Here is a 17,066-nt window from a genome sequence, read left to right as displayed (position 1 = left end):
ATGCCCCCATGTCCCCGACTATGCCTGGTTGTAGTAGGGGGTTTGTTAGACACACAGAGCAGTACTGCTTTTTAAGTGTATGAGCTGTGTGTCTTTGGATGTCCATTATACCTGTTTCCAGGTGCTAGGCAGAGTTTGACTCCATATGGTTGCTGATTAGCTCTTAGACCACAAAGCATTTCTTTTCCCAAGTAAAACAAATATACCTGTCTCAGTGGATCAGTATGGCTAATTTTTCATTGTAATCTGTGTTAAAGATCACTGTGGCTACTAACAGCATGACAACATTGAAATTTAGTGCATGAAACGTAGTGCATGACTGAGGCTTTAAGTAAACAACCTACTTTAATCCTATAGGTCAGGGGTCGGCAACTTACAGCACGTGTGCCAAAGGCGGCACACCAGCTGATTTTTACTGGCACACTGCTGCCAGCCGGAGTCCCGGCCACCCACCCCCAGCTCAGCCCCCTGCCCGCCTGGGTGAACGGAATCCTAGGCCGGCAGTGGGCTGAGTGGGGCCGACGGCCAGGACCCTGGCTGGCAGGAGCCGGTGGCTGGAACTCCAGACCAGCAGCTGACTGAACCGCTCAGCCCGCCACTGGTCTGGGGTTCTATCCGCCTGCTCCACTCAGCCAGCTACCGATGTAGGGTTCTGGCCACCAGCTCTTTGCCAGCCGGGTTCCTGGTCCCGCTCAGCCCACTGCCGGCCTGAATGGACAGAACTCCGGGCCAGCAGCAGGCTGAATGGCTCAGCGCGCTGCCGGTCTGCAGTCCCTGCCAAAGGCCCCGTTCAACCCGCTGCCAGTCAGGGGTTCTGTCAGGGGCCCCTGCAAATGTTACATTTATTTTGGCACGCGAAACCTTAAATTACTGGAGACGTGGCACGCTACTTCTCAGTGGTTGCCGACCCTTGCTATAGGTGCTGCTACTTGTCTGGTGCAGTGTGCATGTTGCCTCCCCCATCACTCATTCCTGTTTCCCACTGAATCAGAATAGACTCTACTCCTTTTTATTATAGTAGATTAACTTTCTTGGGATTCTGTTTTTCAGGGCAATTGGAACAATCTTAAGTATTTCTTTGTTCAGGTTTTCTTTTTTATGCACCACCATTTATTCAAACAGTTTGCAGTGTCTGTATATTTTGTTTTTACAAAATGAGCTACTCGAGTGTTTATTCCGTAGCATATTCTACTACAATTCTGATCCAGTCAAACACATTTGAGAAGCAGAAGGGGAAAAATGGGAATGTTATCACAGATTCAGTGACGTGTTGACTTTACTCCATGTTCACCTTTCGAGAAATACTGAAAGTATTTGTCCTCTTACCAGGTTATATACTACCTTCATAGTTTATTTTGTTTGCTGATGGAGTCCCCATGGACATTGGAGCATGAGTCATACCTTTTGGGGCTTTGTTTTTCCCCTATCAGGGGAACAATTCCACTCGCCAAAGGAACCAAAGAGTAATTGAGCAATGCAAGCAGATAGGCACATTTTTCTTTGTGAGTTGAAGATGCCTAATTTACCGCTAGTCTGTAGAGCAGGGGTCTCAAACTCAGTTTACCTTAAGGCCAGTGCCAGTTCTCAAATCCTCCCAGCGGGCCAATAATCTCACTCATGCCGCCCAGAACCCGCTCCCTCATATTCTGCCCCCCACTTGCCTATAGGGAGCTTGGGTGGGGGAGGGAGTTGGGTGCAGGCTCTGGGATGGAGTCTGGGTGCTGGGTGCAGGCTCTGGGCTGGGGCAGAGGGTGAGGGTGCAGGAGGAGTGGGTGGGGTTGCAGGCTCTGGGACGGAGGAGGGGGAAGAGTGCAGGCTCTGAGAGGGTGTTGAGGGGGAGGGGTGCAGGAGGAGGGAGTGGGGTTGCAAGCTCTGGGATGGGGTGCAGAGGAGTGGGTGCAGACTCTGGGAGGGAGTTTGTGAGCAGGAGGGATGTGTGGGAAGGGGGTGTAAGCTCAGGGAGGGAGTTGGGGGGAGGGGGTGGAGGCTCTGAGAGGGAGTTTGGGGGTGGGAGAAGTTATGTGGGGAGGGGGTGGGGGTACAGGCTCTGGGAGGGGGTTGGGTGGCGCTTACCTGGAGCTTCAAGGAGGGGTAGGCCTGGGGACCTCCATGCGCAGCTGCCCCCAGGCACCGCCCCCGCAGCTTCCCATTGGCTGCAGGGGCATTCGGGGCGGGGGCAGTGCACGGAGGCACACTCCTGCCCCAGGGCCGCAGGGAGGGGCCGGCAGACACATGGAGTGAACGCGCAAGAAGCTGCTCAGCTCCGCTGCACTGCTGGTGATGCGCGGGGGCTCGGGCCATTTTAAATCGTCCAGTGGGCAGTGCCCGGGGCTCGCAGGCGGGGCCAAGGGAGAGACCTCCACATTGCTGGAGCCCCACCAGCCACATTGGGGAGGTTCTTGGGCCGCAGATGGCCCGTGGGCTGGGACTTTGAGGCCCCTGCTGTAGAGTGAGAGTCTCTAAATCACTCTTGAATCTTTGTTCCTACAGTGGCAGCGCAAAGCACTGTCTGCTGCAGCATTGGGCTGCCTTACACTACTTATTCTTTATTGTTCCGGACACTGAATGTGTCAAAATAATCTCCATAAGAGAGGTTACAGAAGGGGCTCCTAACTAGTGCATTCTATTGTCTTCAAACAAGCTTGAGACAATGGGGAAAATATTTTATATACTGTAATACACATCAGAAAAATAATTCATGTAACACCACATCTTACTAAGCTCTCCAGGAGCTTTATAAAGAGCCATCAATATAGTTACAGTCTGCAACAGCAATAGGCAGCCAAGCATTCCCAATAAGGGGTTCAGTTTTTCTTTATAAAGTGGAAGCATCTTTGACAAATCCCTTTTGGAGGGATCTCCAGACAGAGAGTGCTGAACAGCAAAATATCAACCACCCAGTAGGGCACGCACAAGTGTCAGTGAGATGAACAGGCCAGTATTGAATGGCTGTGTTGGTGCAGGCAGTGTAAAAAGATGGCTTCAGAGGAGACCTTGGACTATTTCCAAAAGCTTGCTAGGTTAGGAGACAGGAACACAGTCCAACATTTTGTTTTGTTTTTTGAAAGATTGCACTGTACTATTTAAAAAGCTTTCAGTCAGTTACTTCTCTCTGTGTAGAATGATGGCTGCTGTTGAAAAATGCCTATCATTAAATTTACTTACAAACCAATTTCTTGTAGCTGTAACAGTGTTGTATCCTTTGTAGTTAGATCTATGCTCAGTAACTTTAGTATAGATTTTTGTTCTAATCTTTATGTGCTTAATTTTGTTTCCTAACCTAATGACTCTCTTGCAACTCATTACTTTTCCCTGTGCCTCAACTTCCTGATGAATGCTAACTCGCTGGGTTTTGAACCTCAGGTCCACCAGGTACTGTGATTTCTTCACCAAAGCCTCCTCCTTCTTGTCTTAATTTAAGATTATTAGTTTATTTGAACTACATTTCAAGAGTGAAAGTCACCACTTAACTCAACAAGTGCAATCCCATTGAAGGGAGTGGAGCTGTGCCTCCCTACTATGACTGGTGCCTTTGGCTCAGTTTCACTAATATTAAGTAATGTTGCTTTTGTTTTTTAAACAGTTCCTACTGAGGCACATTTTTAATTCAGACAAACCTAGTGAAACACAGAACTTGGCTGTCCTTTGAAAATAAATGCCCATTTGAGGTTATCTTGTAACCTAATAGTTTGGGCCTCCCTGATGCAATTCAACTGGGATTTCATTTAATTTGAAGCCAGGATTTCGCATTTGTGCTGTATATAGGAATTATTAGGCTGAATCATGAAATACAAACAACACTTCGTTAAAATAAGTAGTCAACCTGATATTAAAAAGAGCACTTAATTTTTTTTCTGTAGCATTTGCACATTTTATTGATCAAGTTGTGGGAAATTTAATCTTCTGCACAGTTAATTTGTGAGAAGAATATAGTCTTTAACTCCTACTTTAGTCATGCAATTGAATAAACACCATAAACAAAATATGGGGTCACCAAGGGTTATATGTACTGGGCTGCTGACAAACTTTTAGTATCACCTTCTGAAAAATGTTGACTTTAATACACTAGTTTTGCAGCAGGGCAATTGGACCCCAGTCCTGCAAGCTCATATGTATGTGACCCCTGAGCCTCCACAGAGCCCCACTGAAATGAATTAAGTCTGCCTGCTTGGATCCCATTGCAGGATCAGGGCTTTGGAAGTCAAAACATTTACCCAGGGTTCGATCAAGGTATTATGGCAATGTGCTGCCAGTAAAGAGCAGCTATTCCACCATTACTGCCACACACGCACGCACACACACACACACAAACACACACACAAAATGTGCTGCCAGTAAAGAGCAGCTATTCCACCATTACTGCCATCCACACACACACACACACACACCTCTCAACCATGCCCGATTTCTTGCTAAAGGATGATGTTTTACCAATGTCTAGGATTACAAGGAGTTCCAGGTGAGAAAGGAGATCCTGGCCCTCCTGGATTCGACATCCCTGGTCCACCTGGTGACAGAGGCAGTCCAGGATTTCCAGGAACACCAGGTCTCATTGGGCCTCCAGGTTCACCAGGACCACCAGGACGAGATGGAATATCCGGATTTCCAGGCAAGTTCAAAAATGCCAGAAGAGCATTGTTACCTGTAAGCATATACAGAGGGCTGTAGTCACGTGTGTTCTCCACGGTTTGGGCATGCTATCAGTGAGAAATATCATTGAACTTGGGCTTGCTTATTTTACCTTGCTGACGACTGAAAAGCAGTTTATCCATGGGCACCCATGAGAGCCTTCATTGCAATGAATGTGAATTAGGGACAAACCTGTGTCTCAAATGTTGGATGCACATTTCAGGATCCTCTAGGAATTTTGGATCCGTGGCTATTTTGGTGAGGGACCCTCTCTGTAATTGTAATATTCATTGTCTGTCCATCCTCTCTCAGTGCAGGGCTTTGCAGCAATCACTGTGTATTACAGTCTAAGCATTATAGCACTAATAGCACTCGGGCCTAACTCTACTCCTATTAAAGTCAGTGCTAAAACTCCTGTTCGCTTTGGTGTCAGCAGGTAAGCAAATGCTGAGCACTTTAGCAAGTCCCACCCTAAAACCATGTGTATCACCTTTCTTTATATTGTAATGTTATAGAGATGTTTAAATCTGCTTTGAGGTCATATTTTGAATGTGAAGTTTGGTAGGTAGGTAAGTATGCATCATTATTAAAGGGATTAAAGATTATTTAGGTAATTTAAGTGTACTCATGTTGGCAAGGCCTGATGAAATTCACTCTAGAATACTTAAGTAACTAGCTGAAACAATCTCAGAACTATGAACTTGTGAAGAATGGATGAGGCCCTAGAGGACTGGAGAAGAGCAAACGTAGTACCTGTAGCTGGCCCACATGATCGCAGCACTACTTAGGTTTGGCACATCTGCCCCTCCATCTTGGTCTATGGAGGGGCAGACTCACCAAACCTGAGTGGCACTGTGATCATGTGGGCCAGGTCTCCATGCTGAAGCTGGGAGCCAGGCCCAGCCCATCCAGCCAGGAGCTGCTGTACAGTGATATGTAATATGTGTTCGTTCCCCAGCCCACACACATGCCCCTGTTCTCCCCTCTTTCCATCCCACATGGTGGTTTTCCTGTACCTCTGCTGTGAAATTAATTAAAAATTACTGCAGTAAAATCATAGCCCTAGTAGTAATAGCTTACATGGGTTGGTCAAGAACAAATCATGCCAAACCAACCCAATTTCCTCCTTTGACAGGGTTACTTGCCTGGTGGATATGGGAGAAGCAGTAGATGTGATATCTTTATTTTAGTAAGGCTTTTGACATAGGCTATAAGCAAACTGGCAAAATGTGGTCTAAATGAAATTACTATAAGGAGGGTGCATAACTGGTTGAAAGATTTTAGTGAGGGTAATTATCAATGGTTTGCTTTCGAACTGGGAGAGCATAGCTAGTGGGGTCCTGCAAGGGCCTGTCCTGTGTCTGGTACTATTCAACATTTTCATTAATGACTTAGATAATGGAGTGTAGGACGTGCTTATAAATTTGCAGATGACACCAAGCTGGAAGGGGTTGCAGGCACTTTGGAGACAGGATTAGAATTCAAAATGACCTTGACAAATTGGATAAATGGTCTGAAATCAACAAGATGGAATTCAGTAAAGATAAGTGCAAAGTACTACACTTAGGAAGGAAAAATCAAGTGCACAAATACAAAATATGGAATAACTGACTAGGCAATAGTATTGCTAAAAAGGATCTGGTGGTTATAATGGGTCACAAATTGAATATAAGTCAACAATGTGATGCAGTTGCAAAAAAAGCTAAAACCATGTTGGCCTGTATTAACAGAAGTGTAATAGGTAAGATATGGGCAGGGCCATCCTTACCCATATGCAAAGTACGCAGCTGCGTAGGGCACCAAATTTCCTGGTGCTCTGCACAGCTGCGTGCTGCTCCAGCCCCTGCTCTGGCTCTTCCTCAGGGCCTGTGCCCTGCTCCGCCCCCACCTCGCCCCTTTCCCACCCCAGCCCCGTGTCTTCCCGCCCCTGCAGCAGGGCTGGGGCACTGCACTCACTGGCAGCGGGAGTGCGGCGATCCGGCCCCAGCTGTGCTGCTGGTGAGTGCTGGGGGGTAGTTCCCCCTGCCCCCCAAGCCAGACCTGCCCCCCCGACAGAGGCCTGAGGCCAGCCCCCCACTCCTCCTGCAGAGGCCTGCCCCCCCTTTCTCTCCCTCCCCCCCACGTGGGGGCACTGCATAGGGGCCCAGAATAGCTAGGGACAGCCCTGGATATGGGAGGTAATAGTTTTGCTCTACTGGGCACTGGTGAGGCCTCTGCTGGAGTATTGTGTCCAGTTTTGGGTGCCACACTTTAGAAAAGATGTAGAGAAACTGGAGAGAGTCCAGAGGAGAGCAGTAAAAATTATAAAAGATTTAGAAAATCTGACCTATGAGGAAAGATTAGAAAAAAAACATTTAGTCTGGAGAAAAGAGGAATGAAATAGAATCTAATAACACTCTTCAAATATGGTAAGGGCTGTTGTAAAGAGGAAAGTGATCGATTGTTCTCCATGTCCACTAGGACAAGAAGTAGTGGACTTCAATCTGCAGCAAGGGAGATCTGGGTTAGATATGAGGGGAAATGTTCTAACTATGTAAGCGTAGCTAAATTCTGGAACAGGCTTCCAAGGGAGCATCCCTGTCCCTGGAGGTTTTTAAGAACAGTTTGGACAAGCACCTGGTAGGCATGGTCTCTAGGTGTGCTTGGTTCTGCCTCAACCTAGGAGGCTGAACTTGATGACTTCTCTATGATTTTTCAGTATTTCTGTTTTACTGCAAAAGGATCTGACTCCACACAATGAAAGCCATTATACTCCAGGAAATAGACTGTTTCATTCTCCCCAGTTGTGCCTGAGTATTTATAATGACCTCTATGACTTTCGTAAATAACGGTTTAAATTTAAAATAAATAACTCTTCTTCATGAAATATTTTATACAGGAAGCACATTTATATGGCTTATAAGAAACAAGCACACACCACTCTCTGCAAGAATTAATAATGGAAAAGCCCACGCCACATTCAAGTATAAATTATTCTAGGAAGTTATTTTTCTATATGAGGCTGATCCTCAGAAGTGCTAAGCACTGTAACACCCATTGAAAGCACTGGGATTTACATGGACTCAGCCTCTCACTGAATCTGGCCCTTTATGTTTTAGGTATTGTCATGGTATAATTCCCCACTCTGAACCTTAGCGTCCAAAAGATGGGGTACCAGCATGAATTCCTCTAAGCTCAATTACCAGCTTAGTACTTGTAGCGCTGCCACCAACCAGGAATTCCAGTGCCTGGTACACTCTAGTCCCCCCCAAAACCTTGCCCCGGGACCCCCAAGACCCAGTCCCTTTGGATCTTAACACAAGGAAAGTAAATCCTTTCCCTCACCGTTGCCTCTCCCTGAGTTACCCTGGAAGATCACTGTGATTCAAACTCCTTGAATCTTAAAACAGAGAGGAAAATTCACCTTCCCCCCTCCTTCTCTCTCCCCATCCCAGACTCTCCCTAACACAGAGAGAAATTAACCTTTCTCTCCCCCTTCCCTCCTTTCTCCCCACCAACTCCCTGGTGAATCCAGACCCCGTCCCCTGGGATCTCACACCAGAATAAAAAAAAACCAATCAGGTTCTTAAACAAGAAAAGCTTTTAATTAAAGAAAGAAAAACAGTAAAAATTCTCTTTGTAAATTTAAGATGGAATATGTTACAGGGTCTTTCAGCTATAGACACTGGGAATACCCTCCCAGCCTAAGTATACAAGTACAAAGTAAAATCCTTTCGGTAAAATAAAAATTTGAACTCCTTCCAGCCAAATACACGTTTGCAAATAAAGAAAACAAACATAAGCATAACTCGCCTTATCACCTAGTACTTACTATTCTGGACATATAAGAGACTGTATCAGAGAGATTGGAGAGAAACCTGGTTGCACGTCTGGTCACTCTCAGAACCCAGAGTGAACAACAACCAAAAACTAACAGCACACACAAAAACTTCCCTCCCTCAAGATTTGAAAGTATCCTTTCCCCTGATTGGTCCTCTGATCAGGTGACAGCCAGGCTCACTGAACTTGTTAACCCTTTACAGTCAAAAGAGACATGAAGTACTCCTATTAACCCTTAACTATCTGTTTATGACAGGTATAAAATGAGAATTACTCAAGTTAGCTGACTTTGATGTACAGGTTAATACCATAGGAATGAAGAAAGTGAAAGTGAAGTACTGATTGCTTTGGGGTTTTTGTTCAGAATGACACTGGTGGTTCAATGCATCTAGGTGCCAAAGGTGAGATGGGTGTGATGGGAACTCCGGGTCCACAAGGTCCTCCTGGAACTCCTGGCAGAGATGGCCTTCCTGGTCCTAAAGGTAACATTTGTCTGACTATTTTCAGTGCAGAGAATTTAACACTGCTTATCCTTCAAAGATGTTGGGAGCAGCATCTGATGTAGTCTTGGCTTTGGTGGGGAGTTACATAGCATAAATCGGTTCAGAATTTCATTGCTTGGATTGGGTTATCTTTCTGACTTTGGTGTTGACAGGTACTTTGTTTAAAGCAGTAGTAAGCTATCCATGTGACATGTTGGAAGGGGCATTCTGAGGCTTTAGCTGTTTCATCTTTGAGATCCTTGGATTGAAGATGTTAAAGAAATGCAAATGATGCTAAAGATAATACTTGATAAAGTCTGCTTTAGACCATGTTAAAGATGAAACTGATGGCTTTGCATCGTCAGGCTTTCCAGGGTTGGCTTTAAGCAGCATGGATGAAATTCACTCCCGCCACATAAAGCCCATATAATCTGGCTGTATGCAGGTGAATTTTGTGAGTTTGGTAGGTAAAATCCACCAATCTTCCTCTGCACCAGGTGGCCAGCACACTCTCAAACTCTGTTCCTGCTTTGAGATCTATTGATTGAAAGCGCTATGTAACAGCCTGATAGAGGTGGTATTATTACTTATATTTATTAATGTTGGGTGTGCAATGTGTTGGGGCTTCCGGATCATTGCTTTGTTATACAGCTATCTGTTCCCTCTGTGCTAGTCTATTCAAGGCATATAGTCCTTTTCCACATGTAGACACCCTTATGCAACCATTCCATGTATGGCCCCTCACTCAGCCCCTTGCGTGGCTTACGGTGGGAGCTTGCCACCCACTGGGTGAATTTCACTACTTGTGAATAGAGCAGAGTGTGATAGAAACATAATTGATGTTAGCCCACCCTATGGATTACACTTTCCTTTTGCTGTCTGTACATGCTGTAGGCAGTGATGGTTTACCAGGTCAGCCAGGACCTACTGGACTGGCAGGGCAGAAAGGCGTGAAAGGTGAAACAGGCCTGCCAGGTCCCCCTGGACAAGTTGATCCAAGCAAGCTGGGATCAAAAGGAGAGAAAGGCGAGCCAGGCATTCCAGGTGAGGAATTTCGTACATGGACTTGTTTCCTACAGGTGATGGCGAACCGAGATGGATTCAGTTATAAGCAGTTAGTCCTTCTTTGCAAGGAAAACTTAAACTGGATGGGGTCAGAGTTCTCTCTTCTTTTTCTTCTCTTGAAGAGAAGGTTTAAAGTGACCATTTGAGTGTAACTGAGTTGCTCCATATAGTCAGTTGCAGTGTCCTTGCTAGTGAACTCTTATTATTGTGTAACATTTGTATCAGAGAAGCATCCTAATGTCCTGGCCAGGATTTGGGGCTTCGCTGTGGTAGGTGCTCTGCATCCCTGCCTTGAAGTACTTGCAATCCAAGAGTAACGTCAAAACCACTTGTAAAAGTAGCCCATATGCAGATACACAGGTTAGAGTAAATATGTAGGCTGAGCCTATCCCATCCTATTCATGTGAGTAACCAGTGCATCAAAATGATCTATTATTGCATTCTGTTAACAAAACAAATCTACTATTCTAGGCCCCAAGGCAGACCTGGGGCTTCCTGTCAGTATGGTTGTGAAGTGTATTGTCAGTGGCTGATGTCAGGAAGCTTGTATTGCCTCTGTCTGCACTGTTGTTTCTGTTCTGTAGGTATTCATCCAGGGTTTTCCATGAACACTGACTTGTGTTCAGTGGTACTGCATCTCAGGTTAGCTTATATGGAGATTTTCACCTGATGAGAGAGAATCCTTACTTGGCATTTTATTCATATATCAGAAAATTTTCTCCTTTCATTTAAAAATAAAAAAATCAGTAATTGTTTGTTTTTTTCCTTTAAAGGTATTCCTGGAGTATCAGGCCAGAAAGGTTATCAAGGTCTCCAAGGTGACCCAGGGCCACCTGGATTCAATGGGCAACCAGGTGCACCAGGATTGCCAGGTAAGGTAGAAAACCCTGCCCATGTGCAGTCTTTGTAATGAATGACTTGGATTGTAAAAATGCACATGCAGTTGATTTTGTGGCAGCAAAATATGATTTAAACCATATTTAGGGAACCTTCAATCCACTGCATCATGGTGTATGCATAAGAGGTCTAGTCAGGCGTCTGGTGAGTCCGCTTATCACTGGCAAGCCCAATTCAGGAGCGACACAGCTTGTTATAAATTTCACAGATCCATGTCTCTGTGAGAGTCCAAGATTACAGCATGCTGCTTTCTTCTTTCTCACTTTGCTTCCATCCTCTGAATCAAAGCCACTTCGTGCTGAGCTGCACCCAGTGCCAGGTATTCCCTCCAGATTCAACTGGATTCTGCACTCTCCTCCCAACTTTCTTCATTGATATTGAATGACTTCATGACATTTTTACTCATATCGTAGTACCACCATAAAGGGCAACCTCACTTTCTAGATCTAAATATCTGCAGACTTTGAGGAACTTGGGATCCCTATCCAAATTGTGGATTTATTCCTAGTAAAATACTGGACGTACCTGAATGCAATTTTTGAGCTGTTGACCTGGTTGAAGTTTGGGATTGTTATTGGGGTAGCTGGAAACGAGCTTTCTGCTTAGAACAACCTGATTGGAGGAGTTGTGAGTAGCATTGACTGACCTAGTCAACATATACCTACATCATTAATCCTTACCTCTACAATTAGCAACAGACCAAACAGAAGTATTGGGAAGGCTAGCTGGAAATCATATTTATGCTTTTAGCTACCGCATGGATCAAAAATGTTACTTTATGATATTTATTCTGCTGCATCTGAAGCCTCTACATTTTTGTTCAGTATTTCTCTACCAGCATTGCCTGGTTGCAAGTCTTGCTCTAGGTGTCATATTGGAATTTATGCAATCTTTCAGACAGCCAGGACCCACACCAGTTCAGGCTTTATTGGTCAAATCCATGTGCTTAAACTCCACCTGGAAACTAAAGAACAACCATTGCAGATTAAGGAGCCACCAGGAGAATGTGCTCTTTGTGTGAAGCACTGCTTAAGAAACTGGCAGCCACGTTCTGTGCTAGTTGGTTTCAGATGGTTCCCAAGTTGTAGCTGTACGTGCAATCCATTTTTACTCAAGGAGGAAAGGCATAGCTAACTGCATCAAGGTCTACAGCTGAAAGAAAAGTTTTAAATCTTCAGTGCAGATTGGGAAAAAGGGTATCTCAAGGCATCTGGGCACCCAAAGAAACCCCAAATTAGAAGAGGGCCATATTCATGTGAGTAATCACTGTATCAAAATAATTTGTCATTGCCATCAATTAACTAAGGTAACCTACTTTCTAGGCCCCAAAGGAGAGCCAGGGCTTCCTGGGCAGTCAGGACCAGCAGGACCTCCAGGACAAAAAGGTGCCATGGGAGAGACGGGGCTTCCAGGTTAGTTACTAAAAGGCATTGATCCAGTCAGTATGTTTCATCTCTGCAGAACAGAGGCAGATTTGCATGTGTAATGTGTATATGAATGTAAATATATGTAAAGTAGTATGCATATACTTACGTGAAGAGCACAGAAAGAATATATGGTATGTGCTTTGGTACAGAAAATTCAGACTTGTATAATAAAATATTTAACAAAGTACATTCATTTTTAAGCACTACAGATACAAAGCTGGAAAGGTGCATTTCTGTTGTAGCTTTCATGTGTAGTTCATCTGAGACCAGAAATCTGTCTAAGAATCTTATTACAATTTTTATTGGGCCTGGTCTCTCATTTTTCAGATTCCACCCAACAAAACAGTTTAGAAATGAAAAAGGCTAGTCTACAGAGCCTATCAGAAGGAAAATAAGATGGGTTATTTATTCAAAAGGAAATAGATACAGTAATTCAGTTACCTTGGAAGAAGTGTTGGGACATCACCACCAATATTTTGGGGGTTATAGTAGTAATTGGTTGGTATTTACTATCAAGGGCCTCTTGGTTTTGTCAGAGTTTAAAAATATACACACACAGGCAATATTATATCCTTGTGCATTCTGTAAAATTCCTCCCCTTTGTATGAGAAATATGCTGAAGCCCTGTGAGATTTTAGCTGTTTGTTTGTTTTTGTTTATTTTTGGTTAAAACAATAAGTCTCATCAGTCATTCAACTCTTCATTAGTCTTTCCTGGTCAGTTTACAATTTGACTGACTGCTCTGAAGCTGCTGCAAAACCATTTTTTGATATTTTGGACAGGTGTCCCAGGTATTAAAGGCTCTCAAGGTACAGCAGGGCGTCCTGGCCAGCCTGGCCCTCCAGGATTTCCAGGATTAAAGGGAGAGAAAGGCAACCCAGGTCTTTCAGATATTGGAATCCCTGGCCCTAAGGTATATTTCAAAATTCTTCCCTAGAAGGTGCTGTGGGTGAATGATATTTCTGTGTTACAGGGCATTAATTTTTTTTTATGTGAAGAAAAAGACACACTGAGATTCAGTGTTTTTAAGATTAAAATAAAGATGCATTTTAGAGGAAAAACAGGTTTTTTGAAAATCTTCATACAATTCACTTCCCCTGCAGCCAAAGGTAGCACTGGCTTTCCTCATAAAAGTCTTTGTTTATCAAGAATTGTTTAACAGAGGGCCATCTATCAAGTGAAGCATCTGTGATGTCCATTTCCATTGGTAGAGAGTAATATTTTAAAGAAACTAGACCAGCTGGAGAAACCCCTGTCTGTGGTGTTGTTTGCATTTGGCAGAAAGTTGCATATGAGACTATCCTAGTTATGGCTCACTTAAGATTCATTATAGGTTATCATTATGTCACCGTTATAATTGGTGACATAATGACAACCTATAGGCGTAGTAGAATGAACTGCTCCATTCCAATCTCAAGCAGCCACAATTAATTCTTGAAAAATGGTGACTACAATATGCAGAGGTGCCATTTAGAGAGACATCCACAGGGAAGAGGCAACTAAAAGGTCACAGTTGCTGCTTCCAAAAACTAAAGCTTCAAAAAAGATACCAGTGCCCAGATTTTCAAACATTCGCTACATAAGTGACAGAACTTTATAAAAAAAAGTAAGCTCCTGGCAGCTGTCACTGGAGCCTTATGACTAATCTTGAGACACAATCTGTTTAGCAAAAGCAATACTTAGATAAAATGTCACACACTTCTGTATTTTTCTTCCTTCTACAATATCCAAAATAACTGCATAACAATGGAATCTTAGCGTCTTAAAAAATTCTGTTTCTTTTCCACCTGACACCATAATCCTGTTTGACCTCACAATTGTTGCTGTGAAAATGATTTTGATGTTTTAGGGAATTACAGAGTGACAAGGTGGGTGAGGTAATATCTTTTATTGGACCAACCTTTCCATTGGTGAGAGAGACAACCTGTCGAGCTTACACAGAGCTCTTCCTCAGGTCTGGGAAATGCTTGGGGAATGATGGCACTTGGGCAAGGAATAAGAACAAGAAGCAGAAGTATGTGTGAACTTGTTGCTACAGCAGTGAAAAAATAACTAGTAGGCATAGAACTAATAGAAATATCTCATTAACCTGGCAAGGTATCTGACTGGAATGTTACAACTAAGGGGAGGGGGATTTATTTTTGGTGTTAACGATTGGTAACTAGGATAAATATGGCCAGAGATCTCCTACCTGGACTTGTCTTGTTGCCAATGATCCCATAAATGTTTATTTGTAACTTAGAATGAAACTTAGTTCATCTCTTACTTTTAAAAGCATGAGTTGGTCGTATTCCACTCCTTAAACCTGCGCTTATACCATAGGAGCAGATTTGAACAGTTTCTAGCTCCAATTTGAGGAATATAAAGTGTTTGCTTAAAATATATTGATAGCTCAATAACACCCTACTAGGAAGATTTGACGCTTTATTTATGACTGAGACTTTCAGAGCCACATGTGGGATTTGAATGCCCAATTCCCATTTTCATGACATCTAGCAAAGCCTAATGGCTGAACAGAAATCTGAAGTTAGTGGAGAGCGCTGGAATGCAATGAGGTGTACAGGTGTGAATCTGTTTGTATAAAAAATGTGACAATCTCAACCTTTACTCCTGGTGATGATGCGTGAATCAGAAAGAAAACAGTGTTTTACTTTCAGAGTTGAGGTTCCAGGGCTGACAAGTTAGAAAAATACTCAGTGCTTGTAAATTGAATAGGTTTTACGTGGCATTATTGAGCTGTAGTAAACCTGGGCTCCCACCATGACATTTTTACAGTGGTATGTTTAAAATTGCTTAAAAAATATCTCCACGTAGAGCTGAAAGAAAATAACCCCTCCAATTTTTGACAATGCCAAAGAACAATCTTTGGGAAAGGCTCTGGGGAACACTATACAAACAAATTGTAGCGGCCACCATTAAAATCTTTACAATTGCCGTTTTCAGGTAATAAACGTTACCAGGGTAGTTCCAGCACTAAACATTGGTTAACATCAAATTAGGTAAAAAGAAAAACTGAAGATTTTAATGACATTCATTGGTGTCTGATGTCAAGAACAGGAACATACAAAAAGAATTAAATTATATGAAAATGAATGGATCTCATTTTTGCCTAATATTTTCCAGGGTGACACTGGTTTCCCTGGATACCCAGGTAACCCTGGCAGCAAAGGTACACCTGGAAATCCTGGTTTGGCTGGATTACCAGGTAATCCAGGTGCAAAAGGAGAAGCAGGCCTTCCTGGATTCCCAGGTAATTTTACTTGGAATTTCCTGTCTTTCGCTCATGCTCTCATGTTTTGGCTTCTGTCTCCAGGTAACTTGAATGGTGGCAGGCTGTAATTGCTTGGGGTTCTTACTGTGGAGCCAGTTCATGTAATGCTGCTGGAATCACCACTGCAAAGGGATAGAGACACATCATTTTAAACTTCCTTCTAAGATCAATGTCAATTCATTTGCAGCATGGGGACCAGAACACATGAACATTTGTGAAAGCCAGTACTACAGCTTGCAATGGTCAGATTACTAACTTCTCTGACCCACAAAATAGCTGAGTTTGGCCATACTTTTTCTCTGTAGATTGCTACAACAAAGCCCTTGTGGAGCTTGGCTTTTGTTATAACTTACTACAAAATCTTGGCTTCTCAAAAGAATTAATTGTAAAGAGGAGATTTTTTTTCAGTGCATACAAATGTGAATTCATATTTTGGCAATCTTATCTAGAGACTGTTTAGCAGCTTACAGCAACGATGCAACTGCAGTGCTGATGCTCTTAGCTGACGGGAGAGAGCTCTCTTGTCGACTTAATTACTCCAGCCCCGACGAGTGGCAGTAGCTGCGTCCTCAGGAGAAGCTCTCCCACTGGCATAGCACTGTCCACACCAGCACTTAGGTCGGTGTAATTTATCTCACTCTGAGGGGTGACTTATTCGCACCCCTGCGCTACATAACTTATATCGACCCAAGTTGTTGTGTGTACACAGCCCCAGTGCTCTCAAGTCCGAATTTAGTGATATGTAAACTAAGGGACCAAACATGATAGGTGCTAAGTGTCCTTAACTCACATCAACTTTTTCTGGAAAGGAGGTAAGGAGTGGGGAATGATGGGTTAGCTGCTGCGTCCATCGTGCTTTCACTGTGTTGCTAACTAAATATGCTGTTGCTGTTTACTAGGTTATATCCATTTTAGAGATGATACTATTGGCCTTCAGCATTAAGTAATTAAGAAGGTGGGATTCTGAAGGATGGCAGGAAAAAAAACACCTTTAGGCAACCATGTTTTGTGCTGATAAACTTCCTCTTCTTTAAAGTCCTAGTGCCCCTTTAAATGAATGGTTGCAAATCTATGGTATTATCAGTTGCAGCATGTATTTTACGGTATCTTGGTACTTTCTTGACACTCTTTACTTGGTCTGACTTGTACCTTATCCAGTGCTTACCAGTACCTGATAAAACACTGCACTGTCTTGTTTGGTTAACATGCCTCTATTTCACAGGGACACCAGGAATTCCAGGACCAAAAGGTATTGATGGACCCCCAGGTAATCCTGGTCTTCCTGGATCACCTGGGCCACCAGGTAGGCATGAATAGTACAACAAAGTCAAGCTTGCAGAACCTCAGTTATAATATTTGTATTATTTAAGCCTGGCTTATGCTGTTCATCAGAAAGTTCTGTGACCTATAGTAGATATCTGACTCCGAAACTGTGACTTGCAGGATTAAACAGGAAAGAATGATTTGAAATAGCTT

The 17,066-nt window shown here is 43.5% G+C and overlaps 1 protein-coding gene across 5 annotated transcripts in view; it reads left to right on the top strand.

Moving 5' to 3' along the window:
* COL4A5 (collagen type IV alpha 5 chain) overlaps nucleotides 1-17,066 on the top strand; it is a 151,489-nt gene that overhangs the window by 111,032 nt on the left and 23,391 nt on the right. For 3 of the 5 annotated variants that reach the window (XM_030575408.1, XM_030575407.1, XM_030575405.1), the window contains exons 31-39: nucleotides 3,364-3,372; nucleotides 4,442-4,609; nucleotides 8,841-8,930; nucleotides 9,825-9,974; nucleotides 10,769-10,867; nucleotides 12,215-12,304; nucleotides 13,102-13,232; nucleotides 15,443-15,569; nucleotides 16,813-16,893. In XM_030575408.1, the coding sequence (XP_030431268.1) occupies nucleotides 3,364-3,372; nucleotides 4,442-4,609; nucleotides 8,841-8,930; nucleotides 9,825-9,974; nucleotides 10,769-10,867; nucleotides 12,215-12,304; nucleotides 13,102-13,232; nucleotides 15,443-15,569; nucleotides 16,813-16,893 (945 nt within the window). The remainder of the gene's footprint in view (nucleotides 1-3,363; nucleotides 3,373-4,441; nucleotides 4,610-8,840; nucleotides 8,931-9,824; nucleotides 9,975-10,768; nucleotides 10,868-12,214; nucleotides 12,305-13,101; nucleotides 13,233-15,442; nucleotides 15,570-16,812; nucleotides 16,894-17,066) is intronic. The other 2 variants (XM_030575410.1, XM_030575406.1) reach the window with 1 other exon arrangement.

This window comes from Gopherus evgoodei, chromosome 9 (assembly GCF_007399415.2).
Source record: "Gopherus evgoodei ecotype Sinaloan lineage chromosome 9, rGopEvg1_v1.p, whole genome shotgun sequence".
In the NCBI taxonomy this organism is placed as follows: Eukaryota; Metazoa; Chordata; order Testudines; family Testudinidae; genus Gopherus; species Gopherus evgoodei.
The sequence above is the reverse complement of the archived record's forward strand: the minus strand, read 5'-3'. Positions and strand labels throughout refer to the sequence as shown.